At 41.3% G+C, this 18,312-nt stretch overlaps 1 protein-coding gene across 7 annotated transcripts in view; it reads right to left on the reverse strand.

Moving 5' to 3' along the window:
* RALGPS1 (Ral GEF with PH domain and SH3 binding motif 1) overlaps positions 1-18,312 on the reverse strand; it is a 577,572-nt gene that overhangs the window by 339,874 nt on the left and 219,386 nt on the right. For all 7 annotated transcript variants that reach the window (XM_089675289.1, XM_089675287.1, XM_089675288.1 and 4 more), the window contains one exon: positions 9,979-10,105. In XM_089675289.1, the coding sequence (XP_089531415.1) occupies positions 9,979-10,105 (127 nt within the window). The remainder of the gene's footprint in view (positions 1-9,978; positions 10,106-18,312) is intronic.

Raw genomic sequence — 18,312 nt, forward strand, 5'->3', positions numbered from 1 at the left:
ACCTTAATCTCCTACATACAGTGGGGCAAAAAAGTATTTAGTCAGCCACCAATTGTGCAAGTTCCCCCACTTAAAAAGATGAGAGAGGCTTGTAACTGGCATCATAGGTAGACCTCAACTACGAGAGACAAAATGAGAAAACAAATCCAGACAATCACATTGGCTGATTTGGAAAGACTTTATTTGCAAATTATGGTGGAAAATAAGTATTTGGTCACCTACAAACAAGCAAGATTTCTGGCTCTCACAGACCTGTACCTTCTTCTTTAAGAGGCTCCTCTGTCCTGCACTCATTACCTGTATCAATGGCACCTGTTTGAACTTGTTATCAGTATAAAAGACACCTGTCCACAACCTCAAACAGTCACACTCCAAACTCCACTATGGTGAAGACCAAAGAGCTGTCGAAGGACACCAGAAACAAAATTGTAGACCTGCACCAGGCTGGGAAGACTGAATCTGCAATAGGCAAGCAGCTTGGTGTGAACAAATCAACTGTGGGAGCAATAATTAGAAAATGGAAGACATACAAGACCACTGATAATCTCCCTCGATCCGGGGCTCCACGCAAGATCTCACCCCGTGGGGTCAAAATGATCACAGGAACGATGAGCAAAAATCCCAGGACCACACGGGGGGACCTAGTGAATGACCTGCAGAGAACTGGGACCAACGTAACAAAGGCTACCATCAGTAACACACTATGCCGCCAGGGACTCAGATCCTGCAGTGCCAGACGTGTCCCCCTGCTTAAGCCAGTACATGTCTGGGCCCATCTGAAGTTTGCTAGAGAGCATTTGGATGATCCAGAAGAGGATTGGGAGAATGTCATATGGTCAGATGAAACCAAAATAGAACTGTTTGGTAGAAACACAACTCGTCGTGTTTGGAGGAGAGAGAATTCTGAGTTGCATCCAAAGAACACCATACCTACTGTGAAGCACGGGGGTGGCAACATCATGCTTTGGGGCTGTTTCTCCGCAAAGGGACCAGGACGACTGATCCATGTACAGGACAGAATGAATGGGGCCATGTATCATGAGATTTTGAGTGCAAACCTCCTTCCATCAGCAAGGGCATTGAAGATGAAACGTGGCTGAGTCTTTCAACATGACAATGATCCCAAACATACCACCCAGGCAATGAAGGAGTGGCTTTGTAAGAAGCATTTCAAGGTCCTGGAGTGGCCTAGCCAGTCTCCAGATCTCAACCCCATAGAAAACCTTTGGAGGGAGTTGAAAGTCCGTGTTGCCCAGCGACAGCCCCAAAACATCACTGCTCTAGAGGAGATCTGTATGGAGGAATGGGCCAACATTCCAGCAACAGTGTGTGCCAACCTTGTGAAGACTTACAGGAAACCTTTGACCTCTGTCATTGCCAACAAAGGATATATACCAAAGTATTGAGAAGAACTTTTGATATTGACCAAATACTTATTTTCCACCATAATTTGCAAATAAATTCTTTCCAAATCAGCCAATGTGATTGTCTGGATTTTTTTTTCTCATTTTGTCTCTCATAGTTGAGGTCTACCTATGATGCCAATTACAGGCCTCTCTCATCTTTGTAAGTGGGAGAACTTGCACAATTGGTGGCTGACTAAATACTTTTTTGCCCCACTGTATGAATGCATGCAAGGCGACAAATAGCGTCTATCAATCACCTTGCCTTTCATAATGTCACATATCTCCCCCTCTGCTCAAGCCACTGCGGCTGAGCAATTGTCCCAACCAAACAATGGACAAGGGAAAGGGCATCTACATTATCCTGAAGTTTCCCGCTATATGCTCCACTGTGAATTTAAATGCTTGTAGCGCAAGAAACCACCTTGTCACTCAACTATTTTTCTCCTTGTTGTCGCACATCCACTTGAGAAGGGAATGATCAGTAGTCAATTTGAATTGTCTCCCCAACAGGTAATATTTCAGAGCCTCCAAGGCCTCACGCTGACAGCTCGTGAGGAGAGGAGATCCGGTAATTGGCATTCCTCGGAGGTGACAGGTACACTGATCATCAGGGCACTGATGATCAGTGTGCCCTGATGATCTGTGTAGCCCCAGCAGTACCGCCTGTCAGTGTCCATCAGTGCCAGCTCTCAGTGCTCATCCATGCCACCTGCCAGTGCCCATCAGTGGCACATTTCAGTGCCTACCAGTGCACATCAATACCACATATCAGTGCCCATCTGAGCTGCCTTTCAGTGTCACCCATCAGTGCCAGCCAGTGCCACCTATCAATGCCAGTGTCACCTATCAGTGCTGCTAATCAGTGCCACCTATCTGTGCCAGTCAGTGCTGCCTATTAGTGCCAGTCAGTGCCGCCTATCAGTGCCTGTCAATACTACCTAACAGTGCCATTCAGTGCCACCTAACAGTGCCAGTCAGTGCCGCCTATCAGTGCCAGTCAGTGCCATATATGAGTGCTGCCTTTCAGTGCCCATAAGTGATGCCTGTCAATGCCTATCAGCGCCACCTACCAGTGCCTCATCAGTGCCCCCTATCAGTGTCCATCAGTGCAGCCTATCAGTGCCCATCACTGCAGCCTGATTAGCGCACATCAGTGAAGGAGAAAAATCACTTATTCACAAAATTTGATAAATTAAGGAAAAACTTTTTTTTCTAAATTTTCAGTGGTTTTTGGTTTGTTTAAGAAAAAAAAAAAAACCCAGAGGAGATTAAATACCACCAAGATAAAGCTGTCACAAAAAAATGATAAAAATTTCATATGGGTACAGTGTTGCATGACTGCGCAATTGTCATTCAAAGTGTGACAGCACTGAAAGCTGGAAATTGGCTTGGAAAGGAAGGGGGTATAAGTGCCCTGTAGGCTAGTGGTTAAACAGGTTTACATTCAGGAATGTTCAAGAAACGTGAATTTTGACAACCACAGGACTTTAGGGAGTAAAGCAACCAGGTGCACAAGATGAACAACAGAATGGGATTTAGAACCAATTAAATGGGAGTGTTGGTCCTCATGTTTAAAAATGTACCTGTTTGACTGGAGTTTGTCCATAAATATGCCAGGTGGTGAGTTACAGATGAAGGTGGTAAAAATAAGAAAAAGCATGGTCTCTTTACCATTATCATCCTTTTTATGCTGCTGCCAGAGACAGTAGGTAGAGCAAGACAGCACACAAGCCCCTTTGCCTAGACAGATACATCAGATCTTACTGGGTAATTTCAAGGTGTTTTTGGGCAAACTTGGAAACAAGATCCTTTCAGTGTCTCTTCAGTCTAACATGAAGCCTTTTCCTTGATGAATGGGCAAATATTAGAGCTTTCTAGACATCCAAAGAAGCCCAACTACAAAGCATATAAGTTCTAGACCTGTGTGGTTTTGGGTTGCCAAGAACCTCTTCTGAACACAAACTTTAAAGGCAGTGTTAGATGGGTCAGATTAACCAAAAATTCAGCAGTGCAGTCTTCCTTTAGGCCCATCAAGTGATAGACGCTATATCCGTATGAACCTCAAAGCTTCAAATATACACTATATACTGTACCTCTAGGCAACTGCAATGCCTGCCCTTGGGAAAGTTGGACAAGAGCAGGACAGATCCATAAAATGCATCTGTAACAACTGTAGTGTAAAAAAAACAAAACATTTTTTGGAACAGTGAATGGGCGGAAATTAATAAGGTTTGATGTGTCTGAAAAATCAGAGCATTTTGGTGGACAATGCATAGGATGCAGGGAGGCATGTAAACATAAATGTTTATTTAAAATCTCAGCAAGATAACTCTGCTTTGTTGTTCTCAAGCATTTAGCAGAACACAGCAACCTCCCTTCCCAAAATATAAAAACCTCGAATGTGGAGGCCAAGAAGGGGAAGTTGTAATTATTACATGAATTGTGAGGTCCAAAAACCCACAAACATTCCTAAGCTGTATAATTTACAGCTCCAGATGATGTTAGGGAAAACACCACAGTCTTGCTGACATTGCAGTTTTCCAATCAGTCTTGGAAACCCACAAAAACTGTTCCAAAATTTAACCATTGTGTTTGAAAAAAAACTATTATTCTCCTTGGCAAAACCCTATAAATTAATTTGAAAAAAAACAAATTAGTTTGGATATATAGTTATTTTTCAATAAAATTAATAAATCAAATCTTTGTAAAAAATGTCACAATTTATTTTTACAAATATTAATTGGAGTTCTCCAATCTGAATTCAGGTCAAACAGTGAAAGCAGAACAAAACCCTCCTATCCTTTTCAGCCAAGGAAGCTGCCATCTTATCCTTTGTATGATTTGCAACTGCCATCGTGCTGCACATGTGATCAGTTATGACAACGGCCATTTGATGGTTTGAAAGTTTGGATGAAAGCACAAGCAAATGTGACAGTTAGCATTCCTGGAATTACCTGTTTTTTTCATACAATTAAATTAATGGGTTTAGTTCCGCTTTAAATGTACAGTAAAAAAAAGAGAGATACATGTACACTCTTAGCAGTCAAAATGTTTTCCGTTCTCTTCAGCTAGTTGGTGGGTTTTCACTCCCCTTCCAAACAGCACAGCCAGGGTGGCTACCCCACTTTATTACAGATTTGCAATACAGCTGAGTCACCAGCTGCCTACTAATTTGATAAGGATCTTTCCTATATCAATAAGGTAATCTCTTCCAGTCTTAAACTGACCTTTGTTTATCATATAAAACTTAAACTGACCATACACTTGTAGAGTTTAGTTAGAAAATTGTTGTATGTAGTATGATCACTCGATTATCTAAGAGTTAGGCTAAGTTCACACTAGCTTTGTTAGCAGGCGTTTGGGAAGCGGTTTTAACGCTCCTCAAACACCTATGAAAATTCTACACATTGCAGCACATAGTGCTGTTCACATGGAAACATTAGCGTCGCGGCAAAATTGACGCCTCATGTCCAGTCAGGAGTTGAAGCCTGCCATTTAAATCTATGGTGCCGCTCCTCAAACTTCATTATAGGTGTTTGTGGTGCGGTTTTAACTCTTCGCTAACGCTTATCAAACGCCTCAAAAAGCACATAGGGTGTTTGGCGAGCACTTCCCAAACGCCTGTCTAAGGTTGGTCAAACGCTATAGGGGCATTTGGCAAGCATTAGAAATTAGTCAAGTGTGAATGAGCCCTTATAGGAGAATGATTCAACAGATCTCTTTCTTTAAACCAGAACATTTTATCACCTGGTTTAGAAGGCCTCATGCCCAAGGGCTTGCTGAAATAAACAGGATTTTTCTGCCAGAAATTGCTAATGTTACAATATGTATGCATGTTTATGCACCTATGGAATTTGAGTGTAACAGAATGAGATCTACTGAGTAGAGTGTGGTCTACTGGCCCGAATATTCATTTATTATGGCCATTAGAATATATTTACAAGCATAAGCGTTTATGAATGTTTACATACGTTTTTTTGTGCTCAAGAGCCCCTCTCAGAACTTGCCTTTGGTGTTTTTTATCCTGCCTGCAAACGCTCCTCATCAAAGACTCCTGTAAATTCCTATGCGTGAATGGCCACATAGGCGAACACAGAAGAGCATTTTCAGGCTAACAAAAAAAAATGCTGAATGCCTGTATAAGCTGCATTTTTTTAAGCTCCGTTTGCACGAGGCCTTAATGACCCCCATATTGGACAGACATTCAGTTCTGATTAACTTAGATTATTACACATCTGTTTGTGAACTTCATTAAAATCTGTTCTGTAAACTCTCTGTTGTGGTTTATGCTTATTACATGTTAACATTATCATTGTGCATGTAAAGATACCCAGTACAACAAACTCACCAACAAAGAATGCTTACACATATGGCAGAGTTTGCATCGGAGAATCAAGGAGACAAAAGTGCACTCTTAATAGCCCAGCTGTGAAACACAGGCATTCATTCCAAACCAGAAGAACACCACATACTAAAATACCATGTCATGAAACCACATTCACTTTAAAGCTGGGAAATTCCACGTTACTGACATGCACTGTGTTTCAGTAATGTATAAGACATATGGGGCAGCACAGTGGCTAAATGGTTAGCACTTCCAACTGGCAGTACTAGGGTCGTTGGTTCAAATCCCAACGATGGCACCACCTGCCTGGAGTTTGCATGTTCTCCCTGTGCCTGCATGGGCTTCCTCCGGGTACTCCGGTTTCCTTCCGGAGACATGCTGGTAGGTTAATTGGCTCCTGTCTAAATTGACCCTAGTATGTGTAAAGCGCTATGTAAAGTGACAGCGCTATATAAGTACCTGAAATAAATAAATAAAAAATAAAGACGCACCGTTACTGGAAGGCAAGATTCAGGAAGCTGTAATATCACACATGCACAGGATAAGCTGATTTTATTACCTTAAAATGTAAACACTTTTCAATTTTTATTGGCTGATCCATATGCTCTTGCAAGTGGTACTCAATGTTTTGTATTGTTGCGGTAAGAGTTCATTCTGAACAGTTCAGGGCCACTTTAGCTTAGCAGTACGCCTGATGTAGCCACGTAAACCATTTTGTTCAATGGTTCTCAGCTGCTGCAGGCAGTACAGTCTAAGGATGCGCTACCAAGTAATTACATGTAGCACAGTTATCCTCCTAGGCCACTCATGCCACAGTCTGAAAAATTGTGCACAGACATAAACAAGAGTCCATTCACACATGTGCACTTAAAACAACATGCAATATGCAATTTTAGGTGCATTTTTCATGTGTTGTGGAGTATTTTGAAATGTTTTAGATGTGTTTTTTGTTTGTACGCATGTTCCAGGGAGGGAGTAGACTTTGTATGTGGCTTTATACATTTAACATAGAACAAGTGCTTGCTGGAAACCAAAACTGCAGCTAAGCGGTATATTTTATAAATTACAATTCAGAGATGGAAAGCGCTACGCTTCATGTGTTTGATGTGCGAATAGGATAAGGCCAACATTTTTGGAGAGAGTGAGGAAAAGTTCCCCTTTTAAGGTTTTTTTTTTCGTTTTCTGTATCCCATTGAGGAGATTTTACTTAATTCCCTGACAGCAATATAGCCCTAACGTGGGATTCAACACTTTCAAACTCCATGTAAAACCAAAATAAAACTTTTTGTGCTAATTCCAACAACTGTTTTTACAGTACAGTATATTTATGGTTCCTATTTATATGCCCATTTTTCACACAATATGTATAGTCAAATGAACAGATTATTTTCTTACATGTCACATCTCTGCTGATGGATCAACGTAAAATAATTACAGGAGAGCGCTTTATTTCACAAGATCATGTAGAGATGGAAATGACAGTATAAACACTGATGACAGAATTACTCATAGTAACATTTGGACTACATTGGGAGACACATAAATTCCTAAACCTTTGGGTTATACTGTTGTCTACAGGGGAAGTGGACATTGGCAACAAAACAACTTTTGGTCAGTGCAAGTTAACGCTGCCCACAACCAGCGTTCCCCAATTTTGTAGCAAAGTCATACCAATCTCCTGATTACAAATAGAGAGGGGCAGGGGATATCAATGCAAATATTGCGTTGATGAACTGAAACTGCACAGAAAGACAGAAGATGAAAGTTCTGGAGAAAGTGAAAAGAAAAAAAATCACCATAGATAAACAGGAGGAACTGGGCCTCAAAACCACCTTATCCCTGGTGCAGAACAAGGGTTTACTTGTAAGCAAGCTACAAACTCGCATAGGTGATGGTTCCAAAAATACACCACAATGCACAAAGAGTAAATAGAGGAATGTCTCCAATGGGTTGAACAGGCAGTTTCTGAAGAGTAGAGAGCCCAATTTAGAACCTATGGAGTGACAGGGCAATGAACAGGTGATGGAACCAAGGGAGTTTGTTGTTAAGAAGTAAGAGACCAACAGTCTCTGAAGCAAGAGAATGCAGAAAACCTTAGCCAAACACTGGTTTAGACCCTGCTATAGGAAGGAAAAGATTTATCCCACTGTCCCTAGGATAGAAGCCTGGAGATTCACTCTAAGTGAAGTATGCCTTCCATATCCAAAGAAAGACCTTGATAGAAGTAATCATCCTAGATGTTAAGATCAAAGGAATCACAGATTTAGAGAAGCTCTCCATCTTGACCGTGCAAAGATGATAAGAAAAAATGTTCAGGCAAACAAAACTTTAAACAAAGCATACTGATTCTGTGGAGCCACCAGCCTCCCCTGCTTTTGCCAGAAGATCCCTATACCTGGAGACAAACCTATTCAGTTTGTTGTTGAACCTGGAGGCCAGGAGAACACCAATATGAACTGAGAAACCTTGTGCTTGTTGGCTGGCTGGACAGGTTTCCAGAATTTCAGCAACTGGCATGAATCTCCCAGTAGCTGTTGATGATTAAATAATCTTCCAAACAGAGAATACAAGCAGAGCTGAAGAGAATACATCCGCTCTCTTACAGACAATAGCAAAAAACTGGGGCATGATGCTTGTGGGTGATGTTATCTTGTGCTAGCTAGTTTTATTTTGTTGCCAATGTCCACTTCCCCTGTAGGCAGCAATATAACCCAAACACTTAAAACTTCCTGTGTCTGTAATTGGAAGATAAGTAAAAATGCATTTTCCAAATAAGATTAATTAAGAAAGTAATACAAGTTCAAAGAGGAACTCTATATTAAAAATATCTTATCCTAATTCAGTATAAAAGTGAACCTTGCATAACCTTTAATTAGGACTGCAGCCAGAACACCATTTCCTAGAATTATGTATTCCAATAAAACAGGCAATGAAACATATTTTGGATACAGTTGCACACCCACCTTCATCTGCCTTGATATTAGCTTCTAGTAATCAAATAAACTGGAAGATGAAGGGACAGAACATCAAGCCAGTCTGGTTTGATTATTTGACATGCTGCTGTTAAAATGACACTGCGAACATGATTATAGCTGAGTAGAGAACAAGGATGACTTCATCAGTCTTCTGATACTCATCAATTCCAATCATAGGCTGTGATGGATCCTAGGCAAAGTTGTATAGCTCAACAGCCGTGACACCTTAAGAGAAGTCTAAAATTTGGAGGTGCTGTCTGAAAAAAGGTGCTTTAATACAATTTACTGGTTTGTCTGGAGTTCACTTTAGAGTCTGTGCCAAAATCACCTTAATAAGCATCCATTTGCAGGCTTGCATAGAAAACTAAGGCAGTGTATTGTCTGAACTCGGTTGATATTGAATGCACAGAAGCAGACCAGGAAAGTTAAAGCTTATTCTTTAAATCTTTACCCCCTCTCTACTGTGATATGCCTACCTAAGTCCTCACTCCCTAAGCAGTCAACACACTCCTCCACTCTCCGATATCCTGGACTGTGGGAAGGCCCTTGGCATTCTCTCTTGCAATGTAAGACTGCTGGTCCTGCATTGCATCGAATTAAATAAGAGAGCTGTGAGTAGTCGGGCAGCAAAAAGAAGAGGCTTTTGGGGGAAGCAATCACACAAAGAAGAGGAAGCCTGTGGGAGCAAGGAATACGGTAAGTATATCACCTTATTCACTATCCCCCAGACATAATGAGTACATAGTGTGCAGTGGGACCCACTGCTTGTGTAAGGATTTTGTTCTCCCCAGAAATCGGGGACTTCTACATGCTACCCAAAATCCACAAGCCAGGAAATACAAGCAGACCCATCATAACAGGTATGAATACACTCACCGAACAAATCTCAGGCTTTGTAGAAGAAATTTTAAAACTGCTAGTAAAGAATACTGCTAGTTTCCTGCAAGACACAACTGACTTTCTGAACAAGATCAACAACTTACAGCAATTACCATCTAATACACTTCTAGTGACTATGGATGTAGTATCCCTGTATAGTAATATTCCTCACAAGGATGGATTAGCTGCATGTCACAGATCCTTATCATCCTCACCAAACCATAAATACACTGCTGAGGATGTTACACAGCTCAATGCAAGAAGAAGTAGTAAACTGCTGAATAGGAACATATTTCATTTTATAGGGAAGAAGCAATTTAACTTAAGCTCTAGGTGCAGCACTGAGCATGAGTCAGCACACACAGACACTTACCCAAATATGGAATCATTGGAACCATCTTTAAACTTCGGATGTACTCTCGTGTGCGCTTGTAATTGTCCTCTTTAGAAAGAAGGTAATCTAGCTTCTCAAAAGTGGTTTTGTCCTTTCGATTCAAAAGCTGTATAAAAAGACATTGCATTATGAAAATAACTTTTTAAAGTGTAAACTGTTTGATTAGATTTTTTTTCTGTCGCACACAGTGTTTTCCCCTTACTTCCTGCCCAGAGTTACAAGAAGAGGTGAGAGGCAATAACTCCAATCTGAGGAGTAAAACCTTGTAGATGGTCCCATTGAAGATTTTCCCTGTATTTCCTGTTCCGGTACAACTCTAAAATATTGGATTTTTGATCTCCTTCTGTCCCAGTGACAGTGCCCACCAGGACAATTAGAGAAGAAATCTCCCCAGCATTCCCCTACTATATCCCAAACATTCCCCTACTATATCCAATTAAGAGGATATTTTAAATGTGGGCACCATGTTGGTAGATTTCAAGTACAAAATAATAATAATTGAAGTCAGTTTTTTTTAGCATAAGCTTCACAGTCAGTCTATAATAGTCTATACCTTTATAATAGTGCAATGCAGGCACATAAACTTAATATTCATATCACTGTTGTTTAGTTTTAAATGTTGCAACAACGAGCTGATAACACATTTGCCCACAAGGATGCCATTAGGATTGTGTATTTCATGTATAACACCAGTGTCTTATTATTGATTTACTGAATATACTGTAGGTCCATTACAGCACTGTACAAGATGAGAACATACATTAACAGTATTATTATAACAGCACAAATATGCTGAACACTAAAAATCAGAAACCTGCCCAAAAGGGAAGGGGTTAGACATGAAAAGTAACATGGTTAGCAGTGTATTGATGGGAAAACTATGATGGTGGGAGAGATATGCTGAACATCAAGGTTTTGCAAACATTTGATAGAGTTAATAAATTATAAGATTTAAAGCGTCAGGGAAGACTTCGTGGCATGCAGAAGGGAATTCCAAAGAAGGGCGCATCATATCAGAAACCCTTATAATATTTGATTGCCCTTGGACTGTAGCTGATAACTGCTGCAGAACTTCCTTTGTTGCTGCTATATTATCCTCCTGCAGTGGAACTTCTTCCTTCGTTGCTGCTGTATTATCTTTCTGCAGTGTGGACAGGGTTAAACTGAATATTCATTAATGCAGAAGTGCAGCAGCCATTTTTAAGGAGATCACTTTGCACTGATTGTCTATAGAGTAAGCACAGTACAGGGCGCAGCTATCTTGGCTACTGGATCAGTACTGGTGGACTGTAGTTAGCTGAGGCAAGAAAGGTAGCAGGGGTGGGGGCTAAGAGAAAAAGAGAAGAAAGCAGAGGTGTGCAACGGGCTTCTGAGAGGAAAAGGGGGGAAAGTCACAAAGCTAGCTAGAATCAAGTGAAACAGCAGAGAAGTAAAGATACTGCTTATCGTGCAGGACCCTGCCTCAGAGACTAAGAACTTCTCCCTGGGAGGGTGTGAGGTGTGATTTGGACGCCTGCTTGTAAGGAAAATAAAGAAGCAGGACAAGCAGCAGCACTGAAAGAAAGAAATCTCAAGAATTCCTATTTCTATCTGAAAACTCCCAACTGAATCAGAGTACATGTCCGGAGATCCAGGAGAGAGAGTCTGGTAAGAAAATAACATTGTACAAGTTAACCACTTAGCCTCCAGAGAATTTACCCCCCTTTCTGACCAGTGCATTTTTGCGATACAGTGCTGCGCTACTTTAACTGACAATTGCGCGGTCATGCAATGCTGTACATAAATGAATTTTGTCATTTTTCCCCCCCAAATAGAGCTTTCTTTTGGTGGTGATCACCGTTGTGTTTTTATTTTTTGCGTTATAAACAAAAAAAGACCGACAATTTTGAAAAAAAAAAAATGTTTTTACTTTTTGCTATAGAACATTTCCGGTAAAACAAATGTAAAAAATAAAATTTAGGCCACAATATTCTGCTACATGTCTTTGCTAAAAAAAATCCCAATAAGTGTATAATAATTGGTTTACGTTAAAGTTATGGTGCCTACAAATGGCAGTATATATACTGGAATTTTTATATTTTTTATACACCACATATAATGGAGGCGATCAGCGACTTATAGTGGGACTGTGGTGGGCATTCTGCCACTGAGAGGGAACTGACTAACTGCCACTGACATCCTCAGTGACACTAATACAGTAAACAGTGCTAATAAAACGCACTGACACTGTACTAACATTGGGCGGGAAGGGGGTTAACATCTGGGGCGATCAAAGAGTTAACTGTGTGCTGTGTGTGTTTTGCATTATGTGCTGTGTTGTGTTTACTGTGCAGAGAAATACAAACCGGCATGTCCTTTCTGACGGGAGAGAGACCTGTGTTGTTTACACACCGGTCTCTTACCTATCAGCTCTGCCAACGATCACCAAGTCCCACCTGAGACCAGAACCTGGTGATTGACATGTACAGCAGCCAATAATGGTACGGGTAGGGCGGTGTGCACGCCCCCTACCCGGAAATACAAATCACGTATATTTAAGTGACTTTGTGCAGCCCTGCCTCCCTGCAGCACTAATTCTGCTAAAGGGCAGCGAGCAAGTGGTTAATCTATAAATAAAACAATGTGCGCTATCAAACTTGTGAATAAGCTAATAGAATAGAGCCGCTGCAATAACACTTAGGCCCCATGTACACGGGACAATTCTGAACGATGGAAACTGACTGCTGGAAAAATGTCTGTTTAGCCGCATTTGCATAACGCGTTTATGCGCCTTTATGTGCGTTTGCGTTTAGAAGCGTTTTTTAAAGATAAGCACAGGAGAACCTCCCAAATGCTCATAATGCACTGAAAAGTGGTAAATTGTTAGCTTTTTCAGAAAAATATGCAGAGTAGAAGCAGAGACAGCAGTATGTGTTGAGATGATTAGGTGTGAGTTGCTCATTAACATTTCTTTTGTTTGCAAGGGTGGGAAAGGTGTCTGGTGGAGTGAGTCATTAAGGTCACCTGGTAGGGGGTCTTCCAGAGGAATTTGAGGTGTGAATGGGCCTTAACATATCTTTTGTTTCCAAGGGTGGGAGAGATCTGAGGTGTGAATTGGTCATTACAATGTGTGACAAGCTTGGTGGGAACATCCTGTGTTAAGTGTTTTGTCCATCTGAGTACCCTGAAAATGCTTTGCATGCATTTTTCATGATGAAAAAAGGCTCTGGAGAGCACTGGGAACTGGAAGAGTTAAAAAAAAAAATTCAGACGCAAACGCTTATAAACGCGATTTGCCGCGTTTAGACGCGTTTACAAGCATTTTTCATTTGAAACGCTGATAAAATCGTCTGCTGAACTTAAGTTTTCTGCGTTCAAAAAAATGATTGTAAACTCAAATGCCTGTAAATGACTGTAAACAAAGATGTGTACATGGACACATAGGAAAACATTAGGGTGCTGAACAGCTCCTAAACGTGCGTTTATCAGCTACAGTGTACATGAGCCCTTAAAAGGTGATCCCACACTTAAAAAATATATAAATAGTGTTGCGCTAACTCATATATAAATAGTAGTCCATACAAAGTTCAAATGTGATAGTTCAATCAAAATGTGAAATTCAAATTAAAAAATATTTAAAGTTCTTAAATGGTGAAAAATCAATACGATGTGCTCCGGACAAATTAAGTCTTTTCAAAAAACACAGAGCTCCACCTTGACTTAGTGTTCCTCTACCTAAAAATATATAGATGGCCGCTCACCTCATACCATGGCCCTATAAATTAATACATGGCAGACCTGTATTAATTGTATAAAATGACACCTAGGTTTAAAATTAGACTAAAGCTGGCCATACAGTCCTTGAATTTGGTTCGGTCCCTGGAGAACCAGCTGAAATTCAGTGGATGGTTCTGCTGGCACTGCTCTATTCATTATAATTCGAATGTTCAAATCACTTTTGCCAAAGGGGCCCGCTAGAAAAGTTTCGGTCGAATAGCAGCTTTCCTCCCATCAGATGAAGCTGCTGATCATTTTGCCGGCTGTCAAAATACATATGTTATCTGCAGCAAGACATTCAATTGTCTGCACTATATAACATGGATAGGAATCGATTTCAGCCCACAGATTGCATAGAAAAAAAAGCTAACTACACTTGGCTTTCTTAGCTCAGCAGGTTGCTTGAGTTTAAAGTGAAATTTTTCATGTTTGTATCTTTAACAAAATTACAGCTATAATTAACTTCCCCCCCCCCCCCCCCCCCAAGTCATTTTTACAGAACACGTTTAGGAAACATGAAAAGTGAAAAAACTCCAAAGAGTCTCAAAGCTATTTTTTTGAATTCTCTTCTACACCCATATAATGATAATTCCAAAGAACACTGACAGATATGCTGTCATTACTGTCAGGATTAGCTTTTCCTTATTGTACAGCTGTCATAAACTTTGAAAGATGGCACAGTCAGGTTTAACGAGACCCATCATGCACCTACAACCTATGGAAGCCTTTCTGGATGATGCATATTTGCCATGTTCTCTAATCACCCCCTCTTAGTCAACAATATTTGTCCAAACAAGTCAAAGATTTATGTACATGGAATGCAGATCTGACAAATTTGAACTACTTATGAGTCAGACGCATTTTTTATGAAAATTTAGTAGCTACATAAGACACTTAGGAGCTCTATTCAGAAGCTGGCTAATAGATTTTCACCAAGAATTTCATAGCAGTATCAGTCTAATGTTGTCCCTTGTTTTGCCCTCCTTACCTGTGAAACTAAGGGGGTTATCTCCTAAAGTGGACCTGTGCCCAGACTACACATACTAAAGTAGTTACATATTCTGAGCAAGAAGAAAAAGCATATTAAAACAAACCATCATTCGGTTCTGTAGTTCGAAGCATTGTGGAGAAATGTGTTTTTAAAGTCCAAGATGAGGTATTTTTTTTGGGGGGAGGGTTAAGTGTCGTCAACTCGTGTCCGAGTCCTAGCTGCTTGATGAATGAGAGCTCTAAAAAGAAGTTGGCTTTGTGCTAGTCTGGCGAGAAAGTACACAAGAGGCACAGAAATCTCCAATTATTTTTATGAGAGTTGATCTTGACGACAGCCAGCCTTCTACTGTAAACACAGAGCGGGTGTTTCTAAACTGTTAGAACCTGACTGAAGCCCACTTTCGAGTCTTTGTTTTGATCCTTGCAGATCTTCGAGAAAGAATTGCTTCACCATAGAAGCAGCTAGAGAAGGGAGGGATGTCTCATTCTTAAGCCATTTAACTGCTTGTTAAACATGTAAAAATAGGAAGCGAGAAAAAATCCTTCCAAAATTAGGGAATCCCAGTATGTCAGCAGGGTCCCCACTGGGAGATTTCCCCACTATTAGTGTTCTGATGTCAACCCAAAATTTGCACTGGAGGAAGGCATATATTAGCCTGAAAGGAGTATATATCAGTGAGCGCTCTAAGTGAAAGCAGCTATGCATTAAAAGGTAACCAAATAAAACCTTAGAAAATATATAGAAAAAAAAAATCCAAGTGCAGCGCTATAAAATGTAAAAGTGTCCGTTTGAATGACCAAATATAATATCTAAAATTCAAATAAATGAATAAGATAAAATAAATAATGAAAGTTCATAAGGTGAAAATCTGTGCTTAACCCCTTCCCGCCAGCGCCTCCCGACCCTTTAAAAGTTTCAGAAGCCGGGAGGCGGGAAGGGGGGGGGGGTTTAGGAATCATGTGACTGCCGTGATGTGTCATCACGGCAGTCACATGATCGGGAAAGGTCCCGATCAAAAGAGAAGACCGGGACATTTCCATGAGTACTGGACATGTATGCTGGGAGCGCGCAAGGCGCACGCTCTCAGCACATATGGTTTTATTTAATTGACCGCAAATGTGCTTCCGCTCGGCGTCTAGGCCCAGACGCCGGGAGGCCGTACACTTGTGTGCGGCCGGCGTGAAGAGGTTAAAGTGCCAACTGCAGTGATGCTTCAGTGCTTGAAGGTGTAGTAAAATTACGCACTCACAAGATGCGCAATGGAAATGCACATGCAAATATAATGCAGAGGTCCTCTTTAAGGAAGCGAGGTAAGCCGGGCATAGGAATATCCTCCCTCTGGGTGGTGGGCAGCACAGCAAATACTCCTAGGTTGTATGGTATTCCAATCAGCCAGAGGTCCCCTTTAAGGGATGGATGGGTGTTGCAGCCTGTGCTTACAGGGACTCCCTCCTTTGGATACTGGGCTGGATAAGGCTCTTTGGTGGGCTCTAGAAATCAATAGATCCACAAGGGAGCCAAACAAAAGGTGCCCATAGTGTAGTATAATTAAATATATTTATTCCAAAAGAAGATTCAATAAAACAGATGCATTGGTAATTCCAGGTTAAAAATAGGACTAACCGTCCATATACTAAGATGGCCACCGTACCTTTACGAGGCTCCGGCGGCGTGACATCACAGCATATTGGCTTCTCCTTACGTGTTTCGTGCAGCCCAAGTCTTCGGAGGGGATGCCATCCCTTCTGAAGACTTGCGTGGCACAAAACGCGTAGGGAGGGGCCAATACACAGTGACGTCACGCCGCCGGAGCCTTGTGAAGCTATTGATTTCTAGAGCCCACCAAAGAGCCTTATCCATCCCAGTATCCAGAAGAGTTGAGTCTTTTAGGAGAAGATTGTCCTCATAACCCATGACCTGGAAGGCCTGAGTTGTGGCAAGGGCAAAAAGAGGTGCTAGGACATTTGTGAATACTCTGGGTGCAGAGGATAGGCTAAAAGGCAGAGCAACAAACTGGAAATGATTGTGTTCCACTGTAAAGAAGGATGCTGCTGAGCTGAAAAAACACTAAAGAGGTGGATGAATAGGAATATGCAGATAGGCATCTTGGATGTCTATTGATGACAGGAATTCCCTTTGTTGCAGAGAGGCAATAATCGCTCTTGTGGATTCCATGCAAAATGTTGGTACTTGAAAGTGTCTGTTGAATGATTTTAGGTCCCTCCTCACTGACCATTGGTACGGTGAACAGGTTTGAATATAAACCTTTGAACCTGTCTTGTGGTGGTACTGGCACAACTACTCCCTGTGACAAAAGATGGTTCAGGGCATAGTGCAAATCTGACTGGATGATTTTTGTACCTCTTTGAAACCACTGATTGAACCCACAGGTTTAGGCTGTGACCCAGAGAGAGGCAAAGTATAACGTCTATTCCCCCATTCTTAGGCGAGAGTGCACCCCCTTAATTGGAAAATTGGAGAGAGGGCTTTGAGGAAAACTTGGTGGATTTTGCAGGCCAGGTTTTGCGCCGAAAGAAAGTGCTGAACTTAGGTTTTGAAGTTAAAACCTTCGTAGAGCAATTAGGTGTCTGCATATTGAAGAGGCTCCTGAGAAAAAGGATTTTGGAATCTTCCACTCTGGAAGTAGAGCCTTCCCTCCTATGACATCTTTTATGAATTTGTCAAATGTCTCACCAAAAAGATGTCCTCCTTCAAATGGCATATGTGTGAGGTATATTTTATAAGCAGCGTCAGCTGTCCAGGCATTGAGACACAAGATTCTGTGCATGTGAATGAATAGTACAGCCATTCAGAACATTTATTTAATTACTTATTCTAGTGCATCCACACAAAAGCAGAAGGTAATTGCTGTAATTGTTTAGTTTAAACACACTCCTGGAATACAGGAGCGTGTTGATTGTCCTAAGACCAGTTAGCTGCAGTTGGATAGACAGAAATCACAGCAACAGCTGCTTGCATGGCCTTCAAGTGAAAATAAAGCCTTTAAAAGAGAATCTGTAGCCTCCTATCTTTTGCTGAGCAAGACAAAATGGAGAATTAAGTGCAACAAGGCCTGGTGTTTTTGCGCACAGCAGAAGTGAGCATATCCACAATAGCATACATGTTGCATGAAGCTGCACTTTCAGTTGTATAGACATCTGGAGGTGAGAAATCTTCCACATTACCTCTAGGTCCTCTTTATTCCTTTCTATGTCCACCTCTTATGGGCCGGGCACATCAGGTAGAGAGGAAGGAACTGGATAAGAGATTGGGCATTTTGTCGCTCTGGACAGAGATGGCCAGGTGAGATGCTTGCTGCGTGCCTTAAATTAAACTGGAATCAGATGGTAAAATCTGGTCCTGCACCAATGCAAGGGAAGCATCATCACTCTGAAGTTCAGTGTTATGTGGGCAGAACGAATGTTTGTCTGATTTTAGCCACCGTTCCCTTTTGCCTTGTTTCTGCTTTGGCTACATATGAGGGTATTCTCCTATGTGGTCGTCACAAAATAGGGTGTGGAATTAAGAGCGTAAGCATGTCCATAAGGAGTATACAGTAACCCAGG

Source organism: Staurois parvus, unplaced genomic scaffold (assembly GCF_062004578.1).
Source record: "Staurois parvus isolate SC_StPar_1 unplaced genomic scaffold, SC_StPar_1.0 ptg000154l, whole genome shotgun sequence".
Taxonomy (NCBI): domain Eukaryota; kingdom Metazoa; phylum Chordata; class Amphibia; order Anura; family Ranidae; genus Staurois; species Staurois parvus.